Raw genomic sequence first — 24051 nt, 5'->3', positions numbered from 1 at the left:
TAGGGAGTTTTTTAGTGCATTCTGATACTCGTTTTTTGTTGATAATTTCTGTTGTGTATATTTCCCCCTATTCTTAGGCTTATCCTTTAACTATGTATGATATCTTTGGTTGTATTTAAAAAATTTAATTGGCAGGTGCATTCATCTACTGATGCCTTTTGCCAGTTCTTGAGGTCCTGAGAAACCAGCATTCAGGCTTTCCCAGTAAGATGGCTGGGATGACTCTCCACCCAATGACTCAGTGTCTGGCTTTTTCAAGATGATGGTGGCGAAGTTGGAGGCCGGCAGAACTGCTACCACCGACTTCCATACAGCCAGACCCTTAGCCTCACAGGTCAAAGTCCTGGGGGTTGGATATTTCTCATGGGTTGTCTTTTGGCTTCAGAGAATCCCTTATCAGAGCTTAGGGCCCCTGGGCCCTTTCACTATGTATTTGGCAAGACCTCATTACACTCTCCCAGGCAATAGGTATTGACTCGCCTGGCTGATTGGGGTTAGGGGAGTATATACAAGTCTCCTTGTATGCCTTGGAATTGTGCAAGTATATAGGCATCACAAAAGGCTGGGTTCAACTGTTCTGTTCTTGTAGACTTTCCTCTTTGGGATAACATCTCTCTTCATCTTGGATGCTTATAGACCAAAATACTGAAAACAAACTTAAAGAAGGTATCTAAAAGCTTTCTTTATACTTTGACATTCAGCCTCACTTTTGAGGGGATGTTGTGTTCACTTGATCAAAAAGTTAAGACCCTCTAATTCATTATTCTTTCATATGCTCTGGTTGATCTTGACTAGATGATAAGAAAAAATTTTATGTTTCCAATTCTTCAGACTAACCAACTTAGCTGAGGGTTTTCAGCTACCATATTGAAAGGTCCTTGGTGACGTTGGTGCTCTCCCTATCATCCGGTTTAAATCACACACTAAATTTGCTTGTTGCTATAACTTTGCTCCCACCTTCTGATTAAAATAACCTACCTTTCCCACTACCATCTTAGCTCTTGTTTCCCCAGTTTTTTTCACCTTCTGGACCAAGAGAGTGACACTTTCACAACACCTTCATTCCACACACATTTATTAGGCACCTGTGAGGCAAGAGCTTATCCTCAGTTTCTCACACTGCAGAGAAAGATAAGGAGATAAGCAAGTTCCTGGAATGGGCAGGCTCAGTGGTTAGAGGCACAAAGACATGTTGAGAACGGTGTGGGGAGGAATGCTTTCTCTGATCCTGCCAGCCATAAGTGATCCTTTTCTCTGCATGACCTCTGGGGCAAGTGTCATAGTATTTAGGGGTCTGATGCCCTTGCTGCATTGTTCCTTCATGTCAAAACTGCATCCTAGACACCTACCTTTTTCTGTTTAGCACCTGTCCCACTGCCTTATGCACACATGTTGTATTACTGTTTATGGAACAAAGGGAAATTGATTTCACATTCCACTTGTTCAGTACCTTATCTTGAACTTTGTTACCGTACCATAGCTCACTGCGATGTCTTGTTCATTAAAAACATTTTCTTATGTTTAGATTGGAAAATTGCTTTTGCTCTCTTTGTAAATTGACTCACCCTGTGTTCCATTGTCTCAAATCTAATATTCAAACCTGTCAGGTGAATTTTCCATTTCAGACTTTGTATTCTGCATGATCCTTTTTATACTTTTCATTTGTCTGATGAGCATTCCGTCTCTTTATTTATTATTAAATTCTTGAACATATTTATAGTAGCTGCTTATAGTCTTTGTTGACTACAAGCCTGCCTCATTTTATTGCACTCCACTTTGTTGTGCTTCACAGATATTGCGTCTTTTACAAATTGAAGATTTATAACAAGTCAGGAAAGTCTATTGTTACTGTTTTTTGACCAGACTGAGATGATGGTTAGCATTTTTTCACAATAAAGTATTTTTTAGTTCAGTTATGTAAATTTTTGAAGACATAATGCTGTTGCACACTTAATAGACTACAGTGTAGCATGAACATAACTTTTACATGCATCAGAAAACCAAAAAATTTGTGTGACTTGCTTTGTTGCACCTTTACTGTACTGTGATGGTCTGGAACCAAACCTGCAGTCTCTCTGAGGTTTGCCTGTAATTCCAGAATCTGGGTTATCTTGTGTTCGATATATATTCACTTTTTCCTTTCTGCTCCAGTCTGTGAAAAGGCCTAGGGCCACAGGGGCTTTGGCAGGAGGCTGTCCTACTGGCGAGGAGTAGCTGATCATGGGGCCTTATTGACCTTCGGGTGTAGTTTGTTGGTGTGGCCACACACCTTGTGAGGGTACAGGTGAGTGTAGCACTGAGCAAATCATCTAGAAAAGATTTAAAAGCATTTTGTAAATTGTGAAGTGCCACATGAATACACCTGTTCTTTTGCCACTGAACTGCAAGCTCATTGAGTATAGGGTCTGAGTCTTTTTCATCAGGCCACTTAGCATAATGTCTCGCACATATTTGATACTTATTTAAGATTAAGGAAACTAGGGATAAGTGATCTTGTGACAGGTTAAATAACCATGTCTAAGATGGCATGTTATATACCAACTTTAATTTTGTAGCTGTTAAATTTACATTGAAATTTTGCTTCTATGCCAAGTAGACTCCTTAATTCTGATCCTCCACTGATTCACAGCTTCATTTATTTTTCACATGACACATACCTGAGTTAGAAATGATAGCTTGCAGAATGGTATATTGAGATATTTTTTAACTAATAGCAGCGTAACCAGTTAAAGAATGAGGGCTTTAACAACTCACATAACAAGAAGTCCAGACATAGGAGATTTCAGAATTGGTCTGTTCAGTGGCTCCATCAGGGTCCTTTTGCTTTCCACTTAGTCACCATCAAATCCTCATGACCTCAAGGTGGCTGCAGGGCTTTAAGTATGCTGTACAACCAGTATCCCCAGGGGTAGGAAAGTATAGTTTCTCTGTTAGTATATCTGCAAGGGAGCATAACTTCTTGAATGCTTCCCTGCAGACTTCCCCTCAGGCCCTATGGGTCAAAATTTGGTCATTTGTACTAGCAAGAGGAATAGAACAACCACGGTTGGCTTAAACCAATCAAGAGTAGGTAGTCTAGCAGAGAAGGATCAATGATCACTCCCAATTCATTTGGGAGTCTAATGCAGTGAAAAATACGGGTTACTACGGATGAGATATGGAACAAGCCGTCCAGCACAGGTTTTGCTATCTATGTATCTTTCACTTTCCACCTAGAAAGTAAATATCTTTAAGAAATTTCTAAGAGGGAGGATACTTTCATAGTATTTACCCTAAGCTTGGTATTGGCATACAGTGATACTTTATTCATTGTCTAACTCATTCACATAATAGGCATTAACTAAACAGCTTCTGTGCACCAGGTATTGTGCTCAGCGTTGGGGAAATAGCTGATCAGTCCTCACCCTCTGGTGGTGGCTGCCCTATGAATAGGTCCCGTGGAATAGGGTGGTTGAGATAAAGGGGGGAGGGAATAGAGTTATTCTGTAATAAACTGATTTTAAGAAATTTATTTTTCAACAGGAGATGTGGGACATGTGGATATGGGATATGAATTCATTTGAAAAACCACTTTGGGGTAAGTTGATAGCTAGGGTGAATAACTTCAGGATTGCACTATGCTTTACGTTTAGATTTAATCTTACAGCTCTGTAGGTTTCAAACTGATGTTTATTGGATTTTATGCCTCATATACACATGAGAATGGCTTGTACTAAAATCCCAATTTAGTAATTTGAGAACTGTAACTATCAAACTTAGCCCAGTACTAATTAATTAGTAAATTCTTTTTTCATTAGGGAGATCAATTCAAAGACTAAATGAAAACTAGGTTTAGAAATAAGTAAATGTTTACTGTATAGGGTTTTTCTTGCTTGAACTTAACCAATAATCCTATAATGTGAACATGCAATCACTCTCAGAGCCAGTGTTGAAAATACAGGATCAAAGTTTGTTGGTGAGGTTCTCTGTGCAGTGCTCAGATGACATTTGAATTCTTTTTTTATTTCATTTTTTTTTTGTGTGTAAAAGAACTGGGGTGTAGGCCAGAGTTACTGGGGGTGAGAGCATTTACCAGAGATAGAGTAGGGAACAGAACAGGCGGATTTATTGAAATATGCTGCTAACATGAGCAGCAGGCGAGACAGGAGAGATCTGCAGCACCACATGCGGGTTCATTCTCTGGCCTGGTATTGAACTTAAGCTGTAGCAGTGATAATGCTGAGACTTAACCCCTAGGCCACCAGGGAGGCCACCATTTGAATTCTCATTGCATCACTACACATAGGTTCTGATTTCTTATTTGATCTAGGAAAGCAATTCTAGAAATATTATTTAAGATTTACTGAGTGTGTGCTATGTATGAGTATGTTAGGCATTACCTCATTTTCTCAAGTGTAATGGGACTATGGGTGTGTTTTTCTCACGTGGAGGAATAAAGAGGCTCAGGTATATGCAAATAAAGTAGTGTTACCAGGATTATATAACTAATAATAATAAGTATTGGAATTTAAATTTGAACCCAAATTTGAATTTCAGTAGTTGGTGTAATAGACATTTATTTTTGTTTTAATATATTGATTGTATTGGTAGTTCCAAGGCCATATGCAGCTTCAGTGATTAAGAGGGAGGTATCACAAAATTCAGCTCATAATCATACTAACAGCTAAGTTTTATTGTAGCAAAAGGATGTAAAAACATACTGGAAAGAGAAAAAGTATATTGTGATGAAGATTAAAGTCTTCTCCCAGTGGAATCACACAGGATGTACTTAATTCCTCCAGCAAGAATTGTGACAACACTATGAAGTGTTGTCTGCTGGGGAAACGTAAAGACTCAGTGCCAAAGTTTTTATTGGCACTGGTTCCGTAGGCGCCCTCAGCTGAGCATATACCAACATTTCATGCTTCCAGAAGGAAAGCAGATGTTTCGCACAAACCATAGTATTTGTACAATTTAGGTGCAGTGAGCTATACTTATATTTGCACTGTGTTTTATTTCTTTTAGGGAACTGTTTATCACCCAAGTTTCTAGAACCAAGGGCAAAACTTGCAAACAAGCCTTTTCTAAGATAGCAATCTCAGATCTACTATGTTAACTTTTATCCTGTACACTGACTGTTCACCTAAGGAGATTGTGATTATTATTATTATTTAGCTTATGAAAAATAATCAGAGAAGTAGGTATTACGGCAAACCAAATTATTTTTATTGAGGTAATGTTGGATTACAACACTGTATGTTTTATACCTCTTCAAATGTATACCATGCCCACCACCAAAGTATCAGTAGCCCTCTACACTGAAAAAATAAATTGGTTGTATTTATTCATATTGAAAATATGCATTCCCTATGGCCTTATACCCCCTAGTATTGTACTGTAGAGCTGGTATGACAACTCATAGGTTAAGAAAGGTTTTCAATATTTTTAAATGTCAAAAAAATATTTTGTAATGTGAAAGTTAGATGAAATTCAAATTTCAACGCTCGTAAATAAAATTTTACTGGCACACTGTCCCCCCATTTGTTTACACATCATTTTGGCTACTTTGATGGTACTAATCTTTAATATTAGCACCTTTCTAGTTTTCCACACATATTTGGTCTTGTTTCTGGGTACTGCCTGGTTTTAGATGTTTTTGCTTTATAATATATCCAGTCCCCCCTTCATTTGGGTTTTGATTTAAATTATATTAAATTTATGGATTAATTTTGAGAAGCTATTTTTTTCCCTCTAAACATGATATATCTGTTAGTCACCTGTTCTTTTATATTCTTTGAATAAAGGTCTTCAGTTTTCTCCATGTCTTGTATTTCTGTTAATTTAATCCCCAAGCCTGAGGATTTTCGTAGCTATTTCTTACGTGATTAGTTTTCCTTTATATGTTCTAATTAGTTATATCTCTCATATAGGAGCATGCTTGATGTTATATGGTACTCTTGTATTCAGTAATCTTGATGATTAGAAAGCATGCTACCTGCAAATGATAATTCTTCTAATCCTTATTCCTTTTCTTGTCTTCTGGTTTGAATATTCAATATGATCTCAAGTTTAAATAGGAGGCTTAACTTACTTTACAGAATGTTACAAAAAATGCATCAAGAGTTACATCATTAAATGTCTACTATGGTTAAAGAATTTCCTTTCAAATCTAAGTTTGTTGTTGAAGTTCCCTATTGATAAAGTAACAAATTATCTCAAGATGATATGACTTTCAACAATAAACACTCATCTCATATTTTCTTAGGTCATAAATGCAGGAGCAGCTTAGGAGGGGGTATTGACAAGGCTCTTTTGAGATGTTGCAGTCAAAATGTCAGGTGGAGCTACAGCCATCTGAAGGCTTGGTTGGGACTGTTTCCAGAGTGGTTCACTTACATGCCTGTCAAGAAAGTTACTGACGGTTGATAGAGGCTTCAGTTTCTCACCATACGGACCTCGCTGTAGGGACACTTGATATAGCACTGGCTTTACCCAGAATGTATCATCTGAGTGAGAGCTAGGAGGAAACTGTAGTGTGCTTTCCGACTAGTCTTGAAATCACACGCCATCACTTCCTTCATATTTTATTGGTTAGAAGCAAGTCATTAAGTCCAACATTCTAGAAAAAAAAATTTTTTTTTAAAGATTTATTTATTTATTTATACAAGCACTGGGTACAGTCAGAAGCGTGGGAGGGTGAGAGAATTCACCAGAGCCAGAGCGGGGAGCAGAGCAGGCAGAAGGACCGAAGGTCAAGGACCGAAGGTCACTGCTGAGGGGAGCAGCGGGCGGCAGGAGAGGTCTGCGCGCCATGTGGGACCCTCGCCCCGTGGCCGGGGAGCAGCCGGGGATTGAACCGGTGCTGCAGAGGCTGCGGGCAGCTTCGCAACCCAGCGCTCAACTGCTGCGCCACTGGGGAGGCCCAACATTCTAGAAAATTAAGGAAAAGTAAGCTCCACAAAAACTATTTTGTGTGTTGATTTTTGTTATCTCTCTGCCCTGGAAGGTTGTATGAGAACAGGGCCTTCTGTCTATGTATCTTAACCTACCCATGCTCTTTTAAACCCCAACTTTTGTATCTAGCTTTACTCGCTAACATTTGCTTTTTTTTTTTTTTTTTTTTTTTTTTTCAAATTTTTTAATTTTTTAAATTTTTTTTAAGATTGATTTACTTATGCATACAAGAGTTGGGGTATAGGCCAGAGATGTGGTGGGTGAGAGGATTCACCAGAGACAGAGTGGGGAACAGAGCAGGCAGACTAGGGTTGCAATTGTATGGGGAATATAAAAATAAAATTAAAAAAAAAAAAACTGAAAAAAAAAAACTGAAAAACAAAAAAGAGAACAAATTTGGTCTTCCTTTAGTGGCTGCAATTCAATAACTCATACCACTCTGCATCCAGATGCAAAAGCCAGGATTTCCTTCTCTTTCCCACCATCTGATTCATCCTTAAATCCCATTGAGTTTGTCCTTTACCTCTTGAATCTGCCTACTTTTATTCATCTCCAGCTTCATCTCACATCACAGTTTCTTCTCGTATCTTTGATTTGTTGACCTTTCAGTATTGACTCTGTCCTGCTATGCAGCCTTTGGGTACTCAGTGCCTGAAATGCTTATTTTTTCCCCTTCAAATCATGTCTTACTGAGGAGTCTTTTTGACAAAGTTAAATCTCTCTGTTTCAAATGTGTAGAGTGCTGTATACCTGTCTTCAAAACAGTTATCACAATTGAAAGTCACATTTATGTGACTATTGTACTAAATGCCTGCTTTCCTGGAGCCATATATTCGTAAGAGCAGGAGCCTGTGTATTTTGTTTATTTTTGTATTTTTTGTATTTGATCCATTCCCTGCATTTTCTGAGTTTCTGTGGCTTGAATAAAAAAATTAATAAGTAAATGAATACCTTCAGTTGTAGTTCTGATTGAGAAATAGGCAATATCTAATTAGGAAATAAAATAATGTAGGCTCTCCTGCATTGTGTTTGAGGATTATGTTGGAGGATAACTCATCTTTTTAAACCTTTGTTATACCAGCAGAAATTGCAACTTCAATTGAAATCAATAGACCTATTGAAAATTTCCTGTCTCATAACTCTGCCTGGTTTATACTACATCTGGTTAGTGGTCAGGTCTAGGTCTTGAGAATACTGTGTTCTATGGAGAAGGGAGGTAAACTCTGATATACTCAGATGTCTGAAGCTTTGGGTCCAAGAGAATGAAGCTTCATTTTCTTTTACAGGTACTATTGAGTTGAGGCTCTTGTTATGCTTGAAATTTCTGGAGAGTCTTAGTGTAAGTGATAGGAAAAAAGAAAAGCCCTTGAAATGTTGATCAATCTTTGGAAAATCTTGGATTCTGACATCTAGGTTAGGGTCAGACATTTACTGATGTAATTGATCACTGTACTTTGACATTCATTCTGATTTTAACTTTTAAGGTAAGTTAACATTTCATTTAGAATGTTTTAATTTATTGTTGGGACAAAATAGACTCAGAGCTTTCAGTGATTTCTAAGATAAATTCTGATCTGTGTCATATGCGGAAACACAACAATTCCTTTTTGTCTACAATCAGTTTTATTTATTTAACATATCCTTCCCACACCATATTTATTTTCAAGTTTATTTTCGGTAAATTTATTTATATAGTTTATATATTTACTTATTTTTTTTTTTTTTTAACTTGAAATGAATTTTATTTATTTTTTTTTTATTTTTATTTTTTTTTTTTTTATAAATTTTATTGTTATATTCCCCATACAATTGCCGCCCCCCATTCTGACCCCAATCCCTCCCCTCCCGCCCCCGCCCCCTAAAAGTGTCTCTGGTTCATAGTTTTTTGTGAATTTTGATTTTCACTTTCTTATAGTTTTTCATTTTCCTGGTCCATTATTTAAGTTTTCTAGATTCCTGCTATGAGTGAGACCATCCGGTATTTTTCTTTTTCTTTTTGGCTTATTTCGCTGAGCATGATCCCTTCCAGCGCCATCCATGTTGCAGCAAATTGCATGTGTTTATCTTTTTTGAATGCTGAGTAATATTCCATGGTATATATGTACCACATCTTCTTGATCCAGTCATCTATTTTTGGGCATTTGGGTTGTTTCCAAAGCTTAGCTATTGTAAACAGTGCTGCTATAAACATAGGGGTGCAGGTGTTCTTTGGAATTGATGTTTCTGTGTCCTTTGGGTAAATACCTAGGAGTGGAATTGCTGGGTCATATGGAAGCTCTATGTTTAGTAGGTCCAGAAATCTCCACACAGCTTTCCACAGTGGTTGGACCAGTTTGCACTCCCACCAACAGTGCAGAAGAGTTCCTTTTCTCCACACCCTCGCCAACATTTGTTGTTGCTAGTTTTTTTAATATGTGCCATTCTCACTGGTGTAAGATGGTATCTCATGGTAGTTTTGATTTGCATTTCCCTGATTACAAGTGATGTTGAACATTTTTTCATATGCCTGTTGGCCATTTGCATTTCCTCTTCAGAGAAGTTTCTTTTAAGCTCTTCTGCCCATTTTTTGACTGGATTATTTTCTTTGTTGTTGTTGAGTCTCATCAGCTCTTTGCAGATTTTTGTGATCAGTCCTTTATCATTAGTGTTGGGTGCAAAAATGTTCTCCCAGTTGGTGGGGTTTCTCTTTGTTTTTGTTATTGTCTCTTTTGCTGTGCAAAAGCTCTTTAATTTGATATAGTCCCAGCTGTTTATCTTTGCCTTCACTATCACTGCTTTGGGTGATGTGTCTGTAAAGATGTCTTTGATGTGCAAATCACGTAGTGTTTCGCCTATATTTCCTCTATATATTTTATGGTTTCAGGTCTTATGTCTAGTTCTTTAATCCATTTTGAGTTGATTTTTGTGTATGGTGTGAGGTGGTGGTCAAGCTTCATTCTTTTGCATGTAGCGACCCAGTTTTCCCAGCACCATTTATTGAACAAACTTTCTTTGCTCCAATGCATAGTCTTTGCTCCTTTGTCAAAGATTAGTTGACCATAAATCTGTGGGTTTATTTCTGGATTTTCTATTCGATTCCATTGGTCTGTATGTCTGTTCTTGTTCCAATACCATGCAGTTTTGATGATTATGGCTTTGTAGTATAGTTTGAAGTCTGGGAGTCTGATGCCTCCATTCCCTTCTTTTTTTTTCAGGAGAGCTTTGGCTATTCGGGGTTTTTTGTGATTCCATATGAATTTCATCAATAATTTTTCTATTTCTTTGAAGAATGACATTGAAATTTTGATTGGAATAGCATTGAATCTGTATATTGCTTTTGGAAGGATGGCCATTTTAATAATGTTTATTCTTCCAATCCATGAGCAGGGGATGTCTCTCCATTTCTTTGTGTCTTCTTCTATTTCTTTTAACAGTGTTTTATAGTTTTCTTTGTATAGGTCCTTTACCTCTTTTGTTAGATTTATTCCCAAATATTTGATTTTTTTTGTTTCAATAACAAAAGGGATGGTCTTTTCGATTTCTTCTTCTTCAGATTTATTGTTTGTGTATAGGAAGGCTACTGACTTTTGCGTGTTGATTTTGTATCCTGCCACTTTACTGAACTGATTGATGAGTTGAATTAGCTTTTCTGTGGAGTTTTTGGGGTTCTCTATGTATAATATCATATCGTCTGCAAATAGTGATAGTTTGACTTCTTCTTTTCCTATTTGGATTCCTTGGATGTCTTTCTCTTGTCTTATTGCCCTGGCTAGGACTTCCAGTATTATATTGAAAAGCAATGGTGAGAGTGGACATCCTTGTCTTGTTCCAGATCTTAATGGAATTGCTTTCAGCTTTTCACCATTGAGAATGATACTGGCTGTTGGCTTGTCATAGATGGCCTTTATGATGTTAAGGTATGTTCCTTGTATCCCAAGAACTTCAAGGGCTTTTATCATGAATGGGTGTTGCACTTTGTCGAAAGCTTTCTCAGCATCTATTGATATTATCATATGGTTTTTATGTTTCTTTTTGTTGATGTGTTGGATAACGTTGATTGATTTTCGGATGTTAAACCATCCTTGTGCCCCTGGAATGAATCCAACTTGGTCGTGGTGAATTATCTTATGGATACATTGTTGGATTCTGATAGCTAAAATTTTATTGAGGATTTTTGCATCAGTGTTCATTAGGGAGATTGGCCTGTAGTTTTCCTTTTTTGTGTTGTCCTTGTTCGGTTTTGGTATTAGTGTAATGTTGGCTTCATAGAACGTGTTTGGTATTGTCCCTTCCTTCTCAATTTTTTGGAAGAGTTTGTGAAGGATAGGCACTAATTCGTCTCTGAATGTTTGGTAGAATTCATTTGTAAATCCATCAGGTCCTGGGCTTTTGTTTTTGGGGAGGTTTTTGATTACCATTTCAATTTCGCTAATTGTAATTGGTCTGTTTAGGTGTTCTATTTCTTCTTTATCTAGCTTTGGGTGATTGTAGAGTTGTAGGAATTTGTCCATCTCCTCTAGATTGTTAAACTTGTTTCCATATAACTGTTCATAGTAGTTACTGATTATTCTTTTGATTTCTGCTGTGTCCGTTGTGATTTCTCCTCTTTCATTGATGATCCTGTTTATTTGTGCTTTCTCCCTTTTTTCCTTTGTGAGCCTGGCTAGGGGTTTGTCTATTTTATTGATTTTTTCAAAGAACCAGCTCTTGGTTTCATTGATCTTTTGGATTGTTTTTTTAGTTTCAATTTCATTTATTTCTGCTTTGGTTTTTATTATTTCTTTTCTTCTACTGGTTTTGGGGTTTTCTTGTTGTTCTTTTTCTAGATCTTTGAGCTTCGAGATTAGGTTGTTTCTTTGCGTTCTTTCTTGTTTCTTGATGTGAGCTTCTATTGCTATATATTTTCCTCTTATTACTGCTTTTGCTGCATCCCATACATTTAGGATATTGGTGTCCTCCTTGTCGTTCAATTCAAAAAATTTTTTAATTTCTTCTTTGATCTCCTCATTAGTCCAATGGTCTTCCAGTAGTGTGGTTTTTAATCTCCATGAGGTAGGAAAGTTCCTTGCCTTCTTTTTATGGTTTATTTCTAGTTTGATGCCTTCATGGTCAGAAAAGATGGTTGATATGATTTCAATCTTGGTGTATCTGTTGATGTTTGTCTTGTGCCCCAGTATGTGATCGATCCTGGAGAATGATCCGTGTGCGCTTGAGAAAAATGTGTACTCCGTTTTTTTGGGGTTTAGTGTTCTATAGATGTCTGTTAAGCCCAATTGCTCTAGGTCTTTATTTAGAGCTTTGGTTTCTTTACTTATTTTTTGTCTTGTTGATCTATCCATTGTTGATAGTGGTGTGTTGAAGTCTCCCACTACGTATGTGTTTTCTCTGATGTCTGTTTTCAGAGAGGACAACAGTTGTCTGATATATTTTGGTGCTCCTTCGTTTGGTGAGTATATGTTAATGAGTGTTATTTCTTCTTGAAGTATTGTCCCCTTGATCATAATGTAGTGACCATTGGGGTCTCTTTTTATCTTTTTGAGTTTGAAATCTGTTTTATCTGATATAAGTATAGCTGTTCCTGCTTTCTTTTTTGGTCCATTTGCTTGTAGGATTGTTTTCCATCCTTTAACTTTGAGCCTATTTTTATCTTTTGTAGCTAAATGTGTTTCCTGGAGACAGCAAAAGGTTGGGTTTTGTTTCTTAATCCAGGCTGCAACTCTGTGTCTTTTTATTGAAGAGTTTAGTCCATTTACATTTAGAGTTAATATTGATATGTTAACATCTGTATTTGCCATTGTGTTTGTCTTTCCTTTGATTTTATTTATTTATTCTTTTAATAACTTTTTTTTTTTTTTTTTGGCCTTCTTTTCATTGTTATTCGTCGCTCTGAGGTTCTGGCTTTAGGACTCCTTGTAGTATTTTTTGGAGTGGGGGTTTAGTTGCAATGAAATTCCGGAGTTTCTGTTTGTCTGGGAAGGTCCATATTCTTTCTTCAAAGAGGAAGGAGAGCTTTGCGGGATAGAGTATTCTTGGTTGGCATCTGTTTTCTTGGAGTCTGTTGACTATGTCCCTCCACTCTCTCCTTGCCCGTAGTTTTTCTTCGGAGAAGTCTGATGTCAGCCTGATTGGTTTTCCTTTGAATGTTATCTGTTTCTTCCCTCTTGCCAGCTTCATTATTTTTTCCTTGTCCTGGATTCTTGGGAGCTTTACTATTATGTGTCTTGCTGTATTTTTCCTTTCGTCGTGGAAGTTTGGTGTTCTTCTTGCTTCTTGTATATCAATTTTCAGCTCCTTCTTCACATTTGGGAAGTTCTCTTCAATTATCTCTTTGAATATTTTCTCTGTTCCTACATCTCTCTCCTCTCCTTCTGGTATTCCTATAACTCTTATATTTCCTTTCCTCATGGAGTCCGATAGTTCCCGAAGTCTTTCTTCGTTCTTTTTCCTTCGTACTTCTCTTTCCTTCTCTGTTTTGGTTCTTTTTATTTCTGTGTCTTCAAGATTACTTATTCGTTCTTCCATTTCATCTATTCTGCTTTCATTGCTTTTCCCAGAATTCTTTAGTTCTTCCATTAATTCTTTGATCTCCTGCATTTCTTTTACTTCCCTCTTTAGGGACTAAATTTCTTTCTTCTGACCATTGTTTTCCCTCTCTAGGGACTCAATTGCATTCTTCTGATCGTTGATTATTTTTCCCTTATCATTGTTTTCCTTTATGACTTCTGTCAGTTTTTTAATCACGGCAATTTTAAATTCTCTTTCTGGAAGGCTCAGAAATTCTTCCAAGTTATTGTCGTTGCAATCTGGGGGCTGGCTTTCTTTTTGTGGTGTGCTTTTTCTCTGGAGAGTTGCTAGGTTGCGTGTGGTTCTTCTCCTCCCTACTGTCTGTTTTCTAATTTGCCGTATGCGTTGGGACACTGTGTTGTTGGGACTTGCCGGCATCTTGGGTGGGCTTCTCTGTTCCCCTCTGGTTCTTCCAGGAGTCATCTGTCAGTTTCAAGCAGCCTTTACTGGAGAAAGGTCCCTGTTCTAAAATGCCGATGTGGGGACACACTCCCCTGTGCGCCTGGTCTGCCCCGGCGGTGGGTTCCTGCTCCCCTCTGGGCTTGGACTGCAGGCCAGAGGGGGTCTGGCGTGGGCGAACTTCCCCCGCTCACCTCTGGCTCCTGAGGAAGCCTTCTGCAGGTAGTCTTTACTGAAGAAATGTCCCTGTTCTAAAATGGTGATGTGGGACACACTCCCTGCGCTTCTGGTCTCAGGCACACTATTCTGCGCGCCTGGTCTGCCCCGGCTGTGGGTGCTCGCTCTCCCTGTGGGCTCAGACTACTTGTTCAGAAGGGGCCCGGTGTGGGCTAACTCCCCAGCTGGCCACTAGCTCCTTCAGTAGCCTGTGCTGGGGTCAAGTCGCTAGGTGGCACCAGAGATCTCTCCTAGAGCCCTTGGGGAGCTGATTTTCCACCCCGTGGGACAGGGAGCAGAGCGGGGATGGTAGGGTACACCTCAACGGCTTTGGGGTGCTGTGTCTGCCTTGTGCCCCACCGTCGTGGGGAACCCACGCCCCTAATTTCGTGCCCCGGGTCTCAGTTCCAAAGCCCTCAGTTCCAGGACGCGGGCTGTAGCCCAGATCAGTGGCGCGGGAATGGCGCCTTTTGAATCCCGCTCCCCTGCCTGGGCGCCTTGTTCCTGCTCACTCAGGGAGGGCCTCCGCCCGGGTCTCAGTTCCAAAGCCCTCAGTTCCAGGACGCGGGCTATAGCCCAGATCAGTGGCGCGGGAATGGCGCCTTTTGAATCCCGCTCCCCTGCCTGGGCACCTTGTTCCTGCTCACTCAGGGAGGGCCTCCGCCGTCTCCCCGCAAGCCTAGGTCGCAGGCGCAGGGCCCTGGGCAGCTGCAATCCGAGCGCCGCTTTCGCGCAAGCTTACCGGGCGGCTGGGGCTGTGTGCTGGTGCTGGGCTCCTCCTGGTGGGCGGGGCTCTCTTTACTGGCGCCTGGAGCTCACCTCCGCGGCGGATCCTGCAGGGTTCGCCTCAGCTCCCGTTCACGGGGTGTGGTGGCTGAAATAGTTCCTTTCCACTCACAGTCCCACTTGCTGCATCCGTTTTTCTTGTTGGGCGTTTTGGTTTGTTGTTTCCCTCGTCTCTGCCGGTCGGAGAGTGCTTGAAATGAATTTTAAACCTATATTTACTTATTTTAAGTTTATTGAGGTTGAGTTTACTTACAGTAAAATTCACCTTTTTGGGTGTAGTTTTTTAGCTAGGACTAATGGACACAGTCATATGACAACTACTACAATGAGGATGTTCCAGTTGTGCTAGCATTGGATATTTTTATTTTTCACATTAGCCATTTATATTGGTGCGTGGTAGTGTTTCGTTATGTTCTTAATATGCAGTTACCTAATAGATAATGATGTTGAGCATCGATTTTCCTGTGCTTATTTCCCAGCTACATCATTTTTTGGGTGAAGTGACAATTCAAACATTTTGCTCACTTTATTGGATTTTTTTTGAGGGTTCTTTTTATATTCTGGATATGTCATTTATCAGATGTCATTTATAAATATTTTATCCCAATCTGTAATTAGTTTTTTTCTTTTTAACCATCCTTTTGAAGAACAGATTTAAATGATATATGCAGTTGATCAGGCTTCTTTTTTTTTAATTTGTGCTTTTGCTGTAAGGACTCTGTTGAACCCAAAGATTTTGCCTCCCTTTTATCTTACTTTCTCCCTGTGCCTTCTGTTTTCTGTATATCCCTCTCCTAAACAAACATATACCCACTGCATTTTTAGACTCTAACTGCGGAAAAATTAAAAAGGAGTTGATACAAATTTATACAGACTTTAAGTTACCAAATATGACACAATATCAGATATTCAGTAAATGTGATTTTGAAGCAAGAATAATATGACAGCAGCATCCCTGGTCTTGCTGTGCAGTGAGTGAATTTTGATTTGATGAAAGGAGGAAGATAAGGAAGAGATCAAAGACTCCAGAGAAATGGGCAGAAATGAAACTTCTTAAGTAGCACTTAATATTTTCGAGAGTCTTTCTAAGTTGCCTTCTGGCAACTTTGTGAAGTAGGCAAGAACTAGTTTATCTTTTTCATAGATATGCTCTCCATCCTGAATTGTTCTGCCATCCATAGAACGAACATACCACACATGTTCGCCTTCATAAGAATCTGCTACATTGCCCATCAGCTGGATATTCAGAGCATCTGCTCTTAAGGTTTTCACTGTGGGTCACATCTACTAAGTGTGTGATCCGCCTCATCTAAATGCACTTGACTTGTCTCTGCTGGTCAGCAGTGACACAGGCCTTGGACCCTCAGTGGCAGTGGCCGAGTGGGGTGACTTCATCCTTATCTGAGGTCCCTTAGACTGTTCTATTGCTCCCCAAGATGATTTCTTTGTCCTCAAAATGTTTCTAGTCGAACTATTCCCAAACAACCTTACAAATTTGGTGACAGTTCCTCCAGTAATTTTCTCATAATATTTTAACAGATTGGGGGATGGGAACATGGGTGGGTAATAAAACTAAAGATTAGGGAAGTCTGTAAAATTGTCAGAACCCAGGTTAAGTTTCAGATCTTATGACCCTTTTCTTTTCCATTGTACATTCCGTGCGTCTGTTTCTGAAAGTCTAGTAACTGTACCATTTTTTTAAATTAGAATTCAGTGAGACAGAGGGACAAGATTTAGCTCAATAAAATGTTGTAGTACAGGCTACTAGGAGGACTCATACTAATCCTTGGGTCCTGGGAACTGAATGTGAGTGATTGAAATCGACTGGGAATCACTGGTTTCTTAAACTTCTGTAACAATTAATGGCTTAGCTTCTGCCATGAGATTTAATGTAGCCATTGAATAAAAGGCATTTAAGTTCTCCTTTTGATGGATATGAAATAGTTCATTGTGCTTTAATGCCTTTTCTTCATTGCGGTGAATTGCGCACTCTTCACGTGTTTATTAGCTATTCACGTGTCCTTTCTGCAAGATGTCTGTTTACATATTTTACCCATTTTCCTGTGAGGTGATTTGTAGGAGTTATCTGTAGATTTTTGATACTAGTAATTTTCATGTATTTTCCAAGTATTTTTCTATATTCAAGTTATATTTCATGTGCATATTAAATAAATCTTACAGTTCATTTTCTAGGTTCTAAAAATTTTAAGTTAATATTTTCTTTTTCTCTTTATAGGTTATGAACATAATTTCTGATGAAATGGGATTGGAATAATTTTCATGATCTTTGTATATTTATATATATATATATATATTTTAAAATTTTGCATTTGACTAAAGTGCCATGAGAAAATTTGCGTATTGTAAGGTGGTCCTAGCCACCTCCTTGATTTGGGTACTCTTGGATATGTTCCTGCTGCTTTACTTCAGTGAATGCAACAAATGTGATGAAAAAAAGGAGAGAGGACTTCCTGCTGGGGATAGTAAGTGACATTTTATAATAATACCTTTGTTTTAATAAGTATGTCACTGTTTACTAACTAATATAGATACTGTAAATTTTTAACTTTTAGATTAACAGTAATCCCTGTAGTCTTCCTGTATATGATGATTGTATTTCCAGCAATTCTCCAGTGTGTGTTGTTTTTTTTTTAAGATTTATTTAGTTATACAAGAACCAAGGTACAAGCTAGATGTACGGGAGGATAAGAGGATTCACCAGAGACAGAGTGGGGAACAGAACAGGCAGACTGACTGAAATGTACTGCTGAGGGGCGCAGCAGGCGAGACAGGAGAGGTCTGCTGTGCCATGTGGGACCCGATGGGATCGAACTGGCTCTGCAGGCTGCCAACAGCTTCACAGCATGGCTCTCAACCGCCTGTGCCACCAGGGGAGGCCCTCCAGTGTGTTCTTCTGATAGTTAAAACTATTCAAGTATTATGTGTAGAATTACTAAATTCAATTATTGTGTTCAATGTTAAATGTAGTTAGGTTTCTGCAAGATATATACTATTACCAAATAATGTAGGGAATCTCATATAAGGACTGTCAAAATTATACAGGTTAGTCTGATGTCATAATGCCGAGTGGAGTTTTAAGATTGCATTATCAGATATCAAAAGAGACGACTTCTGCCTTCCCACTAAGTCCTAAGGGAAGAACTCATTCTAGATAGGTGTGATCTAGATAGTTCTTTTCGTTACTGCTGTAAATAGTTCCACTTAGCACTGGCAATAAGGGCTTTTGAAAAGATCAGGCATCAGAATAGGGACTGCAGTCAGAACATAGCAATATTTGGTATGGAAAAGAAAGGAAACACAAATATGAGGACCTAGGTTGGAAATACAAATTTTTGGCAGAGGACACATGGAAAATGCAGTTTTAAATTCCTTGTGCTCAAACCAGTAAACAAATGCTGCCTTTTGCTTATTTATTTATTTATTTTTAGATGTATTAAGGTGACTTGTTTTTCTTTTTGTATTTATTTATTTATTTATTTATTTTATCTATTTATACAAGCACTGGGTACAGTCAGAAGCGCAGGAGGGTGAGAGAATTCACCAGAGCCAGAGCGGGGAGCAGAGCAGGCAGAAGGACCGAAGTACACTGCTGAGGGGAGCAGCGGGCGGCAGGAGAGGTCTGTGCGCCATGTGGGACCCTCCTCCGGTGGCCCGGGGAGCAGCCGGGGATTGAACCGGCACTGCAGAGGCTGCGGGCTGCTTCGCAACCCAGCGCTCAACCGCTGCGCCACCGGGGAGGCCCAAGGTGACTTGTTTTTCAAGTCAGGGTCCTGAATGCTCTGTTATTAGTTACTGATTATCTGGATATACATTATCCTACTATTTTTAGGAATTACATGCAAATGATTATTCTGTTGTTTTAACATAAATTTTGAGTATATAGCCTAATACAAATATTTTTCATTTTTATAATGAGAGCACATGGTCCCCTGAAATACAAAATTTAAGATTATTTGTATTGGTAACTGCCTACTTTTTGTGATTTTTGTGGATGAGATTATATAAACAGTTCTGTTAATTTCTTCTTGGGAAATTTGCCTAAAAATTAGGCTCACTTTCTTGCACTGAGCTCTTATAATTCCTATGCTAACACCTAACTTTAAAATTTCCCTGTAAGTTGTTATAAACATATTTTTATTCTAAGCCTATTAATTTGCAGACTTCCCCTTGGTTTACTTTATCACCCTGATGTTTAGTAACTTTGTTGGGTAACAAAACACTGCCTCCTTAATTGTTTATTTTTTTATTTTTAAGATTTATTTATTTATTCATACAAGAGCTGGGGTACAGGCCAGAGATGAGGATGCGGGGGTGAGAGGATTCACTGGAGACAGAGTGGGGAACAAAACAGGCAGACTGACTGAAACACTGCTGAGGGGAGCAGCAGGCGAGACAGGAGAGGTCTGCTGTGCCATGTGGGTTTCTCTCTGGCTGGCCGGGATTCGAACTCGTGCTGCAGAGGCTGTGGATAGCTTCACAGTGTGGTGCTTAACCCCTTGTGCCACCAGAGAGGCCTGCCTCCTTAATTGTTGTTAGAGCTTTATCTCCCTGTCTACATTTAAGACAAAGGGCAGCTATTGCCATTCACTGCTGAAAAACATGGTTATTCTTTCCCCAAATGCAATAGTTTAACTTTCCTTTTACCCCACCTTAATTCATTGCTATTTATAATGGAAGCTCAATGGTATTCTCTCTTAACTGCAAAGATATGAAAGAAAGACAAGGACCTATAGAACATGAAGATCTACTCAATGAATGCTTGTTAAACTATGATATGTGTTAGGCAGTGTTTTAGATGCACTGTTACATAGTTGAAGAAAAAAAGTAGGAATGTCTAATTTAGGGGTACTTACAGTCTAATTGGAGGGAAATAATAATAGCAAAATTCTGATGAAGTAAATATGCTAGAGGTTTGTACAGGAGAGAAAGGAGGAAACATGGGGCATCTGAGAATGTATAGGAAGGAGGTAATGTTCAAGTTGAGCAGTGTCAAGGTGAGTTGGTATTTGTTAGGTTTAATGGAATAGGCCACTGCCTTCTAAGCAAAGGAAAGAAGCTTGTGTGAGATGAGCAAGTGAGAACACAGAGTTGATGGATAGGAGAATGCGAGGAAAGAGTACAAGATGAAGTTTGGGAGATTAGCAAAGGCTTATATGACATGCTAAAGGTTTTGGACTTCATCCTGTAGGCATGGAGTGCCATCGGGATTTTAAACACGGCAGTACATAGGACCCTGACTTTCAGAAGAAAGTTTGGTGGCCTTGTGGCTGATGTACCAGAAGAGCAGAGATTGGGTGTGAGGATGTTTTGGAAATTGGAGAAGCTTTTGGGGCCTACACTAAAATGACACTGGGGGTGGAAAGGAAATAAAATCTATGACAATTATGCAAGCAGTGGGATTTATATAATATGAGAAGCTATTGAAGGTAGGTAATGAGAAAGTGAAAAGTCTGAGATAACTCTCAGGTTCCCTATTTGGATGAATTGGTACATGGTAAGACCCCCAGAGATGGACCAGCTTTGATGAGAAGGTGGGTGAATAAGTTTTTTTGCTAGAGGTGCTGGTAGAGATGTCCTACAGTATGAATTGGAGGATATAAATAGCTTATGCCTTGCCTGTACTTGAGATTGCACCAAGTATGTGTGTGGAGTTAGGGGAAAGAGACACTGTTGGAGAGCACCTTGTGGAGGATCAGATTAGGTGTGGCTGGTTTCGGAAATGACTGGTTATTGGTACAGTTTAAATTCAAGTGTTAAACAGAAACATAAATCAATTGCTATAAAATTAATGTTAGTTAAGATTCCTTCTTATTCTTAGTTCTAGAGCCAGTACAAAAGCCTCATGAAGGTCCTGGAGAAATGGGGAAACCAGTCGTCATTCCTAAAGATGATCAAGAAAAGATGAAAGAGATGTTTAAAATCAATCAGTTCAATTTAATGGCAAGTGAGATGATTGCACTCAACAGATCTTTACCAGATGTTAGGTTAGAAGGGTAAGTACCTAATGCGGTCCTGATAATATTTAATTTGAATGAAAGGCATATTCTGAATTCCCAGTAAATGAATGTTACATCACTGAGTTACTCCTTACCACACATAAAAAATAATTAGGTCCTTATTAAAAAAACACCTCAAGTAACTATTGATCATTAGGACTATGTATTATAGGCCATGGAAAATAATTGGTTATCTTAATACATTAGTAAGGGGTTTAAAACTTTACTATTATCAATACATTCATATGGTTAACTTTCTGAAAAATATTCTTTGTAACTGAAGTGAATACAACCACAAGTGCACAGACTACTGAACTTTACATATGTATCTAACCATAGCAAATCAAAATATAGAACATTTTCATCTCCCTTAAAAGTTCTCTCATGTTTCCTTCCTGTCAGTATTCTGATCTCTAGAGATAAGCATTACTTTGACCTCTTAAACATAGATGAATTTTGTCTTTGTTTTGACTTGTCATGCATCTGTACAGTATACTTTTATGATATTGTTGAATTTATCAAAAATTTATTTTTTTTCAATGCAGTGTAGCGGTTTGTTATTAAACATACCACCAATAGTTTGCTTATACATTTATAGGTATTTGGGTTGCTGCTTCTTTTTAACTATTATGAATAAAGCTCTCATGACATTCTTGTCAATGTGTTGGCAGACATAATCTCTCATTTCTATTTAGTATGTATTGGGGAAAGAAATAGAGTATACATATCTATACTGATGAACAACAGGGCCAGATAAAAGCAGGGGAACTACACAAAAAACAGGAGACTAAATGAACTTACATCCCTACATTGCCTACAGCCCTTGCCACTTTGCCTCCTTTGACTCTCATGAATGTCACTAAAGTCTTAGCCTTCCGGGGTTGGAAGATCTTCTCAACAGAATTGGACTAATCATAGGAAAAAAAGAAAATTACAAACAACTGATATCAGACTTTGTCCAACTTAAAGGCACAACCTGATCATCCAAATGGAAATTTAGGGCCTCCCTGGTGGCACAGGGATTAAAGTCTCAGTGCTGTCTAGCTATCACCAAATGGAAATTCAGTAAGCCTTACTTATATAGTCAGAATTTATATTCAGTTTTTTGGTCTTCCATTTTTATATCAAAAAGATAACTCAGGAATTCTAGATATACTAGAAAACCCTCAAACATTAAAAATGTAGTCAAAAGTAGAGAAATAAGCAAGTTGGAAGAAGCAAAGACTATTCATGAAGAAAAAACTTAAAAACATTAATCTCTTGAACTCAGAAAACATTACAACCATTTAAAAAATATATAGATGACTGGATCATGAAGATGTGATATATATACACAATGGAATATTATTTAGCAATCAAAAAAGATAAACTCATGCCATTCGCAGCAATGTGGACGGAGCTAGAAGGAATTATGCTCAGTGAAATAAGCCAGAAGGAAAAAGAAAAATATCGGAAGGTTTCACTTATAGCAGGAATATAAGGGAACCAAATAAGACATCAGTGTAAAAAAATAATAACAGTACAAAACACAACAAAGCAAAAACAGACAATTATAAACCAGAGACATACTGCAGGGAGGAGGAGGGAGAAGGATCAGAGCGAGAGAGGGAGGAGCACAGGGGACTGAGGTGATGGTGCACAGGTGCATTGGGGATGGAAATTCCATGGGGACTACACCTGAGGGGGTGGGAGGAAGCAAATACTGTTCAAAAATGAACGACGATGTAAAAAAAATTTTTAAAAATTATAAATAATAGAATAGTTACTTGACAGATAACACCGACAGAACCAAAAATAGCTTTTGGAAAACAAAAACTGAAAGCAGTGTGGGAGGAAGTCTTTATAGAAATGGACCATAGGGACAAAGAGATTGACAATAGTAAAAGTATATGAAATGGAAGTGACACTCAAGGAGCATAGTATTTGATTAATAGGCATCTCAGAGAGAAGAACAACAAAAATGGGGGAGAGGTTTATGCACAAAATAGTCCAGAACCAAACTATACAGATTTTGGATTAAAAGGGCCTGCCAAGTTGTCAGGACAATAAATGAAAATAGGCCATACCCCAAGGCATTATGAATTTCAGAACAGTAGGGTCTCCCCCACAAAATACTTCTTAGGTTTCTTTAGAAAAGAATGCAGGTTACCATCAACACAGATCTAGCATCTGTGGGAACAAAGAAGCAAAATTCTCAAGGAAAATAATTTCCAACTTAGAATTTTATATCTGTGCAAACTTAAAATCTGGTTAGATACAGCTAGATAGGGATATCTTTGTAAATGCCAGGATTCAAGAACTGTCACACATCCTTTCTTGGGAAGTTACTGAAGATTGTGCCCTCTAAACAGTTACTGAAACCATGGAAAAGGAAGGCACAAGATGTGGAAAACAGATAATTCAATGTGTGTTGAGAGATGGTGGGGATGCCTGAAAGATGGTGAAGGGAGACCCTGTGATAACAGTTGTGCTGGCAGAAAGGCAGCCAATCCAGACTGGAGTGGATCAGAAAACACAGGAGAGACTTCAAAAAGATGCTTTTGAAGTCAAACCTGATGCAGTTAAATTTGTTTAAAAGAAATTTAGGCAAGTTGATGGGAGTTTGGGGTAAAATATTAATAATGTCAATGGGGAAAATTTAAGCAATTAATGACTCCAGGGAAAACTGCTGAAAGTTGTTTAGAGATGCCATAGTATACAACCTGGCACACTGTGTATGAGTCATAATAAGGTAACCATTGAATGTTGTGCATGTAAAAATTAAACTGAGGGAATGAACAGTATTATTCATTTAGCTAAGTGGAGATCAAAGGAAGCCTTTTTGTAATCTTACATTTTCACAAACTGTATTTTCCTAGACAATTTAAGAATTACTATAGAATGCTTAATTCTTATGGAAGTCTACATTTACCATTTTAATGATGTCTGTATTACAAAGAACCTCAACTATTAATGGTAGATTCTTTTTCTTTAAATTTTAATAATGCCCCTAAGCACAAAACTACTCAGCATATTGTATTAAATGGTTATGTTTTCTTTTTATCTTTTATGTGGTTCTTTAAGGTATTTTTATTAATGAGTAGTTCTTAAGAGTATACTAAGCCACAAGTTTTTGGACAGTGACCAACTAAAAAACAGTGTTTAAATGATGAGACAC

At 38.3% G+C, this 24051-nt stretch overlaps 1 protein-coding gene across 3 annotated transcripts in view; it reads left to right on the top strand.

Annotated features, from left to right (window-relative positions):
* GALNT1 (polypeptide N-acetylgalactosaminyltransferase 1) overlaps window positions 1-24051 on the top strand; it is a 96384-nt gene that overhangs the window by 27413 nt on the left and 44920 nt on the right. For 2 of the 3 annotated variants that reach the window (XM_054694098.1, XM_054694097.1), the window contains exons 2-3: window positions 17114-17360; window positions 20717-20891. In XM_054694098.1, coding sequence (XP_054550073.1) covers window positions 17222-17360; window positions 20717-20891 — 314 coding nt within the window. In that variant the 5' untranslated portion in view covers window positions 17114-17221. Of the gene's footprint in view, window positions 1-3522; window positions 3578-17113; window positions 17361-20716; window positions 20892-24051 lie in introns of all 3 variants that reach the window. The other variant, XM_037508652.2, reaches the window with a different exon arrangement.

Source organism: Talpa occidentalis, unplaced genomic scaffold (assembly GCF_014898055.3).
Source record: "Talpa occidentalis isolate TD23 unplaced genomic scaffold, MPIMG_talOcc4v2.1 talOcc4.13, whole genome shotgun sequence".
Classification (NCBI taxonomy): Eukaryota; Metazoa; Chordata; class Mammalia; order Eulipotyphla; family Talpidae; genus Talpa; species Talpa occidentalis.
This window is presented reverse-complemented; position numbering and strand designations above follow the sequence as displayed.